General features: G+C 35.0%; 1 protein-coding gene across 1 annotated transcript in view; it reads right to left on the reverse strand.

The window, feature by feature from the left end:
* The window catches only part of LOC115448100 (probable G-protein coupled receptor CG31760), a 132,030-nt gene that overhangs the window by 7,798 nt on the left and 112,060 nt on the right, over positions 1 to 12,172 (reverse strand). Inside the window, exons 8-9 of the mRNA XM_030175408.2 lie at positions 7,264 to 7,478; positions 5,628 to 5,766 (exon numbers count right to left, since the gene is read on the reverse strand). Coding sequence (XP_030031268.2) covers positions 5,628 to 5,766; positions 7,264 to 7,478 — 354 coding nt within the window. The remainder of the gene's footprint in view (positions 1 to 5,627; positions 5,767 to 7,263; positions 7,479 to 12,172) is intronic.

A 12,172-nucleotide genomic window follows, 5' to 3' on the forward strand; every position in this document is an offset into this window, starting at 1 on the left:
TGCCACCTGCAAGACGTCAGCGTCATTTATTTCAGAATTCGATTTAAAAAATTCCAATATTTTCCATGGGAGACAATTACCCGATAAAAGTAGCTTATGTATTAATCTACGTTATGGTCTATCCGTTTTGCGGGGCCCTTTAGGGCCGGTGCCTGCCTAGGTCTCAATGCCACCGGATCTTGGACCTAGGCACATAGACAAAGGATGGGAACACCGTAGGTTCTTAGTCGGTAAAAGTCTGACACGCCCTCCCGCCCATCCCAAGGCGGGAGATAGTCAACTGACGATATACCTACGTAAAAAAAAATAAAAAAAAAATGGTCTATCCGTAGGCTAAATTACATCCAAATTCATTCAGTTGTAACTGACTTTATTTCCAACAAACATCCATGATATCGTATATATATTACGTACTAGATTTAGCGTTCCGAACATTCATTATGTTCAACTGAATTGAACCGTCATCCATTTAAACTGATTTTAGCATGGTGTCAATATTGATGCTTTTGGTTGTGAACGGAGTAACGCTCATAATATAAAAACGTGAGTCTAAGTGCAAACCTGGATGTGAATAAAAAATATTAGTCAAATAAGTAAAATTATTTGTTGTACAAGTGAATAAATAAGTTATAACAGTGACATTTTGGTTGCCAGTTTAGTTCAGATTTTGGAAAAAAAGTTTATATGGACGTTTGTGTCTATAAAATAAACGTCAATGCATGATATTCACAAAATTTATATTATTAATTACATAATTCGTTTTTGATGCACAAGTATGCGTATTTTAAATTCTGTTACTGACATTAAAAATAAACTTTTAGATATGCAGGATAATGTAGTTTCGAATTATAAAATAATTTTAATATCGAGGAAATAGTTCCAGGAATTAGGGCGGTCAAAAAATTAAAAACTTTAGCATTGTTATATTATAATAGCAGAGTATTAGTCCAAAGCCATTACTTTGATATGTTAGATAAAATCGCCATTATAATGTCGGAAATACAAGTTGGTTTTGGTAATCTATGTTATCAGATTGTAATCAAGTTAGTTTGTTTCTGCGTAATTACAGGAAATAAAAAAATACGAATTAGTTTGTAGAGACGTTTGTTCAACGGTAACATGCAAAGCTGCGTACTTTATCAATGGAGAGTACTCGTCACACAAGTGGGATAGTTACCTTACTATACTAAACACTGGATAATATAAATTTTAAATATCTTTATATTTTTGAAATTAATTAAATCAGTCCACCCTGTGGCCACGAAGGCTGCAAAGTCTTCGAAACGTCGGGAGAAAACCAAAATATAAAAAACCGCGAAAGAATCCGAAAAGTAGTTTATATTCATTGTGTAACATTCGTGTAAACATAAAAAATTCATTATCTTTATATTTAATACTTTTGCGAAAAATATATCGTGAAGGATTAAATTAGATTAAAAATCCATAGAACACCGTCTTTTTGCGGGAAAAATCGCGTTATCGCTACCATCACTTGGAAGGTGAGTGGAACGGTTATGTTGGTTTCACCGGTCTTACGGCCCAATGAAGGCTCGGGAGTATATCATCCGAGCGAGCATTGAACCGAGTCCCTAATTCCTGTATACTCCACACCGGCATACCATTGACAACCAGCGGTGGCCTTCTTCGGCGCATAGACGTCCCGTGGTATCTTATTGCATTAAGATAGCAGTTCAGAATCGTCCCTGAACGATAGACCAACGGCCATTTTCTATAAATGATCCCAATCTCGAAAATTACCAATCAGAATAAAGTTTTTCAACATGCTTGGTTGATTGTATGTTTTTGGATTCAGATTGAAGATTGAGATTGGTATAGTTTATTGAAAACGACTGTCAATAACGTTACCTAGACTAAAATATGTGAAAATCTGCAAAGTTGTTTAGACGTTTCTTACTTAACGCATGAACCGCTTAGCAGGTTGACATAATTTTTACACTCAAATAAGTCGAGCGCTGGCTTATCTTATAGGCTACTTTTTATTCCAAACAAATGCAGTTTTGGACTTTTATTCTGTCAAGATTGTCACGTTAGTGGAGTTTGTTGAGTAGTGTTTATTCTATTGATTTATTGGAAGTAGTTTCAAATTAATTGATTTGTATCATATATCTATCGTAACAAAACGAAAGCGTCTTTGCTGTTTGAAAGAAATGGACATATTTAATAAAATAATTATAATATCGGCCCTGTATACTGTACTTGCCCACTGCTGAGCACGGGTCTCCTCTACTACTGAGAGGGATTAGGCCTTAGTCCACCACGCTGGCCTAGTGTGGATTGGTAGACTTCACACACCTTCGAAATTCCTATAGAGAACTTCTCAGATGTGCAGGTTTCCTCACGATGTTTTCCTTCACCGTTAAAGTGAACGATAAATTCACAAAGAATACACACATGATTTTAGAGAAGTCAGAGGTGTGTGCCCTTGGGATTTGAACCTGCCGACATTCGTCTTGTCAGTCCGTTGCACACCCAACTAGGCTATCGCCGCTTTTTACATGGACATATTTGCAACACTGCAAAGGTTTACACACGTTGAGCGTCACGTGCGACAAATAAGGCTTCAAAACAAGCAACAAAGGTAGTGGTTGATGCAGACCGAGTTTCGAATACTTGAGAACTGCCGGCAATATGTTATTGTTTCATGTTCAGCGACCGTTACTAAATCACGAAGTTTGTGGAGCCTTCGGTTGATAAATGGAACCTAAAGTTACGTACTGAAGCCGTATTTTTATTTATTACTTTGTTAAACGTTTCGATGAATTTTTAGGTTGACCGAAAAATTTACTTTAAAAACAGTCAAAACGAAATCAGACTAGAGCATTGGGGTTCCGTACCCCAAATGTTTGTCTTTATTTTTATATCATACTAGCTTTTGCTCGCGGCTTCGCCCGCGTGAAGGTGTTTTCCAGGATAAAATTCCACTGTTTGATAAAAGTCTTGCTACATATTTTCCCGGTACTTATAGGTTCAAACTAATTTTATCCCCAATCTATAATTTCAGTTCAATCAGTCGAAAATCTAAGAACATTTATACAAACTTTCATCCCCTATTTTATCCCCTTAAGGGTAGAATTTATCAAAATCCTTTCTTAGGGGATGCCTACGTCATAGTAGCTTTATGCATGTAAAGTCTTAGCCCGATCCGTCCAATGGTTTGGGCTGTTCCTTGATATATCACTGTCAGTCACCTTTGACTTATATATTATATTAACAACTGAAGTTAGCTAAAATTGAGTTTCTCGAAGCCGACCACTATTTATGTACTATGTATTTTGAGACTATGCAATTTTGTCGCGTTCGCGATTCACTTTCACTTTTGTTGAGTTTCAGAACGCGATATTAGATCCTCCAACGCGCACGCGAATTTGAACTTTATGCAGCGGTAATAAATTACAAATTGACTCTCCATTTTATTTAGAAAACGTTTGTATGGGAAATAGAAAAATGCTGTTTTGAGGATTTTCCCGGCAATTATTCGAATTTTTCTCACCTTTTAAATCTTCCCTAGACCTCCACGAATAATTCAAGACCAAGATAAGATAAATCCGTTCAGCCGTTCTCGAGTTTTAGCGAGACTAACGAACAGCAATTGATTTTTATATATATAGATTCATTTACCTTATAAAAAAAAAAATACTTTATTTATCACGTAGGCGAACAAAGTTGCACTTATGATACGTCAAAACAAAGCATAAGAACAATTATTATTATTTCCAAACAACTATTAAAATTACTTATATAACTATGGACATTTTAAATTAGGGATAAAATTTATACAAAAGACAAGGTACAAACCGAAGTAACCAGCTCGGGCTGGCAAGTAGGGGGAAATAGAAGGGTAATGTAGGTCACAGAGCATGCTTTGTTGTTATAATTTTTAGTTGCATATTACAGTGTCTATAGAATATAAGTCAAAGTGGTTTGGTCAATTACATAATATTAATTATCAATTACATAATATCTTGTAATATTAATTATACCAGCCATGATGATATTAGGCAAATGGCTTACGATTTAGAATTATGCCGTGCCAAGATATAACCCAGTTCAGGCGACCAGTTAACTGTTTTCATAATTTAAAGATACAATTGACAAGGTACACAAAAGTTATTTATTAGCACAATTTCTTTTTCTTTGCGTCACGACGTCGATTTGAAAAGATCTTTTCGCTTCTATTTCCAGTATTTCTTGGAGTGTTATTTATTATTATAATTGAGCGAAGATTCTATTTAATATATTTATTGGAATGGAAATACGCATCGAAATCATAGTGAAGGGAATTCTTTTGAAATATAATAAGCTATGGCAATATTTTCAACGAAATATTGTTAGCGAATATTATTCAATATTCGCATAGCTATTTAATATTTTTCTCTAGATATTTTGGAATGTCGATATACTTATTCATTTGAAGGGTATGAAGGTTTTGATAAATTTATATTCAATACATACACGTATAAAGCATACGAATAAAATAACTACATATAAACAGAGAAACATTTTTTTTTTACCCTACGTTATAGGGTCCATGCCCCCCAAAAAGTATGCCTTAATACGCCCCTGCCAACTCGTACAGTTGAAATATAACTTGACCAGCCGCTTTGCAAGTTTTTTCTAGGATTATCCTTTTTCCCTACTTCGCTCTTTTTGTTTACGTACTCGGGATTCGTTTGCTTTTCGCAATAATATTAGAAGTTAGCCTTTCATATATTTTTTTTTGTCAATAAAGTAAGCACTTTGTAGCATTTGGCTTTTATGAGATATTTTTACTGTTTCATTTTTGTATAATTCATTCTTTTATAATCTATGTTTATTTATGTTTTATTTCACAGAAGTGACTACATGGCTAATGCCTTCATTTTGCTGTAGTGATAAAGAACGTAAGCAAAAGTTTGATGATTTCTGTTTACGCGAATGTTAGACAAAATAAAATTATTTTTCGCATTAATAGTTATAATAATAGAGTAATGTTACATCTTAAACACTTACTTCATAATATACCCTCCACTCGAAAAATACTGGTGGTCGGATATTTGTATTCGTATAGCGACCATACAAAGTTGTAAAACTTGCCCTAGTGGCCCACGTAAGTTTCACATTCTATGATCAGCCTGTGTATATCTAGTTCAAACAGGTTGGTATCATGTCGACTACTAAGGGAGATTGTTATTATATTGACCACTAAAGGATAATCAACTCTCATTAATCAATACTCTATCTGGATCCCATTACGCTTACCATTAGGTGCAGTGGGTCCAATTTATCGTGCTTGTAAAAAAACAGATGGTAGTCAACGGAACAACGTTAGACTAAGTTTGTAACATAATGCTAAACATAAAAAATAACGAATGCCTGTAAAAAAAATCGATCGTAGTCATAGTTCCTACGCTAGGCTAAGTTTGTTACATAATGCTAAACATAAAAAAAACGAGTGCCTGTAAAAAAAATCGATCGTAGTCATAGTTCCTACGCTACGCTAAGTTTGTTACATAATGCTAAATAACAAAAAAACGAAAGCCAAAAAAAAACCGATTGTAGTCATAGTTCCAACGCTAGGTCAAGTTTGTAAAACAGTGCTAAATATCAAAAGAACGAGACAGACTTACATGGATATATTGAGGAAGACAGAGAGGAGGAACTCGTTGTAGATGGCCATGGAGATGAAGCGGCTCTCGTTGAACTCGGACGGCGCCTTCCGTACCATGATGCACAGACGGATGCCCCACACCAGGAATATTACCTCCACTAAAAAGGAAATTATAACATTAGTCTTAAAACTAAATGATGAGGAGGCAGTAATATGTGGTGGTATGCAGGAGCCGGTCTAGGTAGTTGCCACATTACGTATCACCGCACTATCTATTTTCACCACTAAACAGCAATATACAATATACTACTATAATATACCATGTAAGGTAGTGCTCCCTTTTGAGACATTATAGCCAGTGTAAGTACTGAATATTATAAGACTTAAATCTTGTGTCTTAGGGTGAAGAGCACAGAAGATTGTCATGCAATACTTTGTATTCAAGTTACCGTATGGCTTTGCTATTGTTTAGCAGTCGTATCGCTTACCATCGGGCAAACGGTATGCTCTCGTCATTCAATTGTAATAAAAAAGATAGAGAAGACCAAACCTTTAAAACTTTTAAAAGCAGTCATCATGCTCAGATATTGACCCTCCCTCTTAAGTCTTATGCCTAGTAATTACAGTGGCAACACAGTACTTCAAATAAGAACACCTGCCTAAAATGCTATTGAGCGGCGGAAATAGGCATTCCAATGGTACTTGGTGATACCTAACAGAGTCAAACTTTACCCATTCATATTTATTAAACATCACTTACATATAAACCAACTGATTTCATCATATTTTTCTTCATATAAAGCGAATAGTTCTCAATAACAATACCCATTACATTAAACAAATCCAAAATCAAACTGCGCAGTATCCAGTATAATTCCTAGATTTCTGAACGTTAAATACTGTCTTTGTCTGACCGTTCGCAAAGTGCCTTCCTATTAACTCGGCACACATTTGCAGAGCGCAGTGGGGATAGACTTAATAATATTGGCTTGGAAATATAGACTCCTATTTCACTTGATTCAATTATGCTGACTGTTTGAAACTGGTATTTGGTTTAACAAAGCTAAGATAAATTCTGTAGTGATGTGGCATTGATAGGAACTAGTTGACTAGAGTTTAGTTTAATATTGATCCTCGCTGTCATGAATAATGAATATCGTATGTTCCTTTAGTTTTAGAAAGCAGTTCCATAGTCTAGAGTGTGATATATAACATTTCACTTATTAAACATTCATGAGCTCCTTTTATTACAAGGGTAGTGATGAGTAACAGGTGCATAGTTAATTAGACATTACTGTTTATTGATTGACAGAAAGCGACGCTATTATAGGGTACAATATATTAGTGATTTCTGATCTCAGAAAAAAAATATTGTTTAGGAACACGCAAATTTTAGATGCTGATGTTTGAAGTCGAACTAAAAACTTGTATTCCAAATACAGCTACAGTAAAGAGTCAGCTTTTTCTAGTTTATACATAACCAAAGATTTCCAGATCAACGTCTTACAAACGTCCTGTATACAACGATCTCCTGCAACTTTTACGTCGACTGTCTACCTTGTAGGTGGACGACCAACTGCGCATTGACATATCATCTGGTAAGCTTAAAATAATCTACCCTCATAATAATGTACCCTTATAATAATAATACTTACAGGTAGTAAAGGAGTGGTCCCACCAATCAGTATTACAGAGGTACGCTTTGAGGTCGTCTTTGGTCCTCCCGACGATGACGGCGGGCGGCGCCACCAGCGTCCTGATGGCGAGCAGCACGCACGCCACCCCCACGATCACTCCGATCCTCCGGAGAAGGTACATGTCTGATATCTTCACTGCCTTCGCTGACCTCACTTGGAATATTACTGATATCCTAAACAAATGGAAAGTATTAGCTTACACCACAAACAAAAATGGTTGTGGTGCAACCAGGGTACCCACTTTTGGCCATGTGTGTTCTGTTCTATGATGTGATATGGGCGAACCTATTGCCATATCGGGTCCAAATTCCAGACTCCAGGCTGATACTGAGAAAAAAACAATATCATTTTGCCCGACCTGGGATTCGAACCCGAGACCTCAGTGCGAAAACTCGTATCGCAATACAACTACGCCACCGAGGCAGATACCGTCCAAAAACACAAAGTAAAAAAAGCATGAATGTCGTTAATCATGTATTAAATTCATTTATGGCACTTAAAAACCATTTTCATATTAAAATTTAAACAGAAAGAAGTGACAAAACAGTGATTAGTAAAATTAACTTGTTGATTAAAAATGTTTCGCTGCGGAGTTTAGAGTTTCCGACGTTTGATTGACGTTAGAAGTTTGTTTCGTCATCAACATTTGAAAAGCGATAGGAAGTAATTATAGAATCTAATAGCCGATTTCTCTGTAATATTATGAAAGTAATTATTGGTTTGATTAATTCTAAAGCACGGATAGACATCATTTAGGATAGCTTATGGAGCGGTAAGTGACTGATAAACCGGAAAAAATAATGGTTAAGCAACCCAGAAAACCAATTATGAGATCGTAGCTTAAAAGACAATCTATATTATTATAAGAAGGTAATTTTTGTTTACCCGAAAATGCTGATCCCATTTTAAAAGATTCTCGTCAATGAGAAGTTTAATTATACTTATGTGCTGCAGAATTTTAATCCCAGGAATGGACGATAATACGGAGATACGGAGAAAATCTAATAAGAAATAAATTAACGCAGAGGAGAGCCTGGAATTTAATACCTGCAAATGGATGTTTTAGTAATTTCTGTAATCATTTTGCGGTATTTGCTTGGTATTTATGTAGTTTGAAATTTTTCGGCAAACCTAGTAGGCGGCGGCGATAGCCTAGTTGGGCCTGGAACGGACTGCAAAGACGAATCCCAAGGGCACACACCTCTGACTTTATTATTATTATTATAAACCTAGTAGAATTTTCAAGGTGACGCTGCTATACCGATGACTTACTAATTCAAGTGTTTGAAGAAATTTCTACGACAATGTTACAGCTTGTGTACTCTGCTATTGGGCCAAGGTAGCGATAAATTAAATATTAAAAGCGACGATAGCCTAGTTGGTTGTGGAACAGACTGTCAAAACGAATGTCCGTAGGTTCAAAACCCAAGGGCGCACACCTCTGTCTTTTCTAAAGTTATTTGTGTATTCACTAAGAATACACTAGTATATCGCTTTCTTTAACGGTGAAAGAAAACATCGTGAAAAAACCCGCATATTGGAGAAGTTCTCTATAGGAATTTTGAGGGTGTGTGAAGTCTACTAAACCGCACTGGGCCAGCGTGGTGAACTGAGGCCTAATATCTCTCAGTAGTAGAGGAGGCCTGTGCCCAGCAGTGGGACAGTATATAATACAGGGCTTTCATATGCTATTCTTAAAAGGATATTAAAAATTTATCTCATCTAAATATGCGCAAGGACGACATAATTCTCGTCAATGTTGACAGGCAATACTCGCTTGGATCAATAATCGTGTATGACTCTGACAGATAATCAAAAAAGTTCTTAGTTCTCGATTGCGTTTGAACAGTATGCAATAATCCCCTGAGTGTTATTGCGTACGATTATTGCTACCAACAATTGCTCTGTCTAAAAGAGGCTTTAGTTGGACATTCTATTGATTTTATCAATAAGAAGACAGAACCAAGGACACAATAATAAAAATACTTTCCCTGAACCTTGTTTATTTGAAAATTAATTAACATTTTCACATTATACCTGTTTTCTATATTTAAATCGAAGTACGTTTCTGTTATACTAAAAAGGTGCTCACACATTATATCCATATTTGTGTATAACATGAATGAAACGTAGATATATTTTGCTCAAATTTAAAGGGGTAGCTTGACAAATAGGCGAGGTTGTCCAAGCCAATATGATATTAAATTCCCTATAGAAAAATATCCTTAGCCGCCACAGCATATTACAGTGGTGGAAAGGCACCTTTAGTTAGTCAAACTAATACCTCAAATGTACGTGCTCTAGCGTTTGTTCATTTTTAATTTAAAGTATGCGGCAAACGGTCCTCCCAGGTAGTTGTGAATAAGTTCTTACTTTAAAAGTGTATTGTTCCTCCATTAATGTAAAAGAGGAGTTTTAATGGTATCAAAATTTATTTTTAAATTTACCTAACGTTTATTTCAGGACACGGCTATGGCTTGGGAGAGGAACGGTGTGTCAAGACGAATGTTCGCAGGTTCAAATCACAATGGCGCACTTTTCTAAAATTATGTTTGTGTTTTTGAAGGTCGGTGAAGGAAAACATCGTGTGGAAACCTGAATATATGTTTGTAATGTATGTGGAGTCTGCCAATCTGCACTAGGCCAGCATGGTGGACTAATGCTTAACCCCTTTCAGTAATAGAGAAGGATCGTGCCCAGCAGTGGGAAAGTAGGTATATCATACAGGATTGATATTATATTCGTACAGCGAAAACAAAATTGTGGAGTTCCTATTTGAATTTGAATGTTTTTCTATATCATATTTATAGGTATTTATCGTATTATTAGTCTAGTATCTAGCTGCAGCAGCCTGAGTTCGGTGGAATTGAACGCAAGAACTCTAACTTTACCCTTCTAAGGACTAACTACCACTTCAAAATATTCTTCTTTTTTGTCTTTTTTGGTATTCGTTAGACAATAAGAAGACAGGAACGTCACAAAGGTCCTCAAAATGAATTCTTCTCGTCCGTGATCTCTTAATCTGCTCCCTGGGGAATTTAATTTATTTTTGCCTGTTTGTCACTGTATTCTGTGCTGTAAATATTTCTTCAGACTTCGTTAATGAAATATGTTGTGTATTTTTGACGGCTTTTCGGTTCGCGGAAATATAATTAATATTTATCAAGTGGTATGTTATATTACAGCCTAAATATGGCGACATGGCTTACCAATCCGTCGCAGTTGTGATTGAAATCATAGTTATATGATTATCAAAGAACCAACATATCTTTTACAATCTCCGTAATACGTACTCATTATCTCAAGTTATTTGAATGAACGGATGAAATACCTATAAAGTTTATGCTTTAATTCAAATTTTAAGATTCTTGGCAACCTTCAATACAATAAAGTGAACTGGGTGAAAGCGGAACTCGAATTAATATCTTTAAAAATATTTACACATCTCCCTCAAAATACTAGACTCATAAAAATACATAGTATTCAACAAATATTTAGCATTTACATTCCAACTTACATATAAATTTATAATATTCATAATTTAATTTTATTCAATGGACCTTTTTTAATATAAGTAATTATAAGGCATACAATATACTTACAATAAATGATAAAAGAGATATAATAAACAAATATATTATTAGCTGGAATTAACGCCAAGCTTCGACACACAAAGCCGGAAGTTGGATCATTTGTCAAATTTCCTTAGGGCAAACATTGTTTTCAGGGATTGTGTTTACGTCGAACTGACGGTAACAGGAAGCGATAGATTGAATTATATTCTAACCCCCTTATTCATAAACGTTTTTTATCTAACGACCGAGTAAAGCTGTGATAACAAGTCTGTTTCTCAGTGCTGACGGCATGGCAGTCTTCGCAGTGCGTAGACATAGGGCCGTTGTGATTGGCTAATATTGAGATGCAACAATAATAACCAATCACAACGGCCCTATGTCTGTCAGTGCCGTTGGGCACTGAAAAACAAGCTTGTTATCACAGCTTTACTTCGTCCTTAGATAAAAAACGTTTATGAATAAGGGGGTAAGAATTTACGGTATTGCTATTCCCGTTATTGGCTAGGATATTTTTATTTACAATTGAAAAGGATATTGTTAAAGGGAATGAGAATTTGAACTACAAATCTTTATACTTACAATGGAAAACAAGTATATAAAATGTTTAAGAAATAAAATATTCTAACAAATACACAGGTACATAATAGTATAAATATAATAATAATAATATCAGCCCTGTATTATATACTGTCCCACTGTTGAGCACGGGCCTCCTCTACTACTGAGAGGGATTAGGCCATAGTTGAGTGAAGCAAAGTAATAGTATAAATACTATATATATCAAAAAAATAATCGTATTTTTTCTATTAAAGAAAAATATGTTATAATATAACAAATTGCCCCAAAATAACTAATGAATATAAGCAATATAAAGAACGAAAACAAATTGGAACAACTCTGATGAAGTTAGTTGGTAAGTTTAATAACATCTAATAACTTATATAAGAATAATATGTAAGCTTTGAGATATTGGAATCAAAATAACGTTCGTGTGTAAAAATAACGTAATTACAGTAGTCTTAAAACATTGACCAAAGGACTATATTTTTGATTTTTATTTATAGTAATAGTTTTGTAATTACTGAGGTAATTCTTGTTAGTACGTTGCATTGTCCTGTCTATTGTAGAATTATAACTAAAGCAAGTATTGAGTCCGAATTTATACCAAGACATCTTTGTGTACACATATTTTTTTATCGGGATATTGCAATTAAAAATAAAATTGTATGCTTTTCTATATAGGCACGTCTTTATTTATTTTGTAATTGCCTTCAACTGAACCTTCTACGACT

Source organism: Manduca sexta, chromosome 25 (genome assembly GCF_014839805.1).
Source record: "Manduca sexta isolate Smith_Timp_Sample1 chromosome 25, JHU_Msex_v1.0, whole genome shotgun sequence".
In the NCBI taxonomy this organism is placed as follows: Eukaryota; Metazoa; Arthropoda; class Insecta; order Lepidoptera; family Sphingidae; genus Manduca; species Manduca sexta.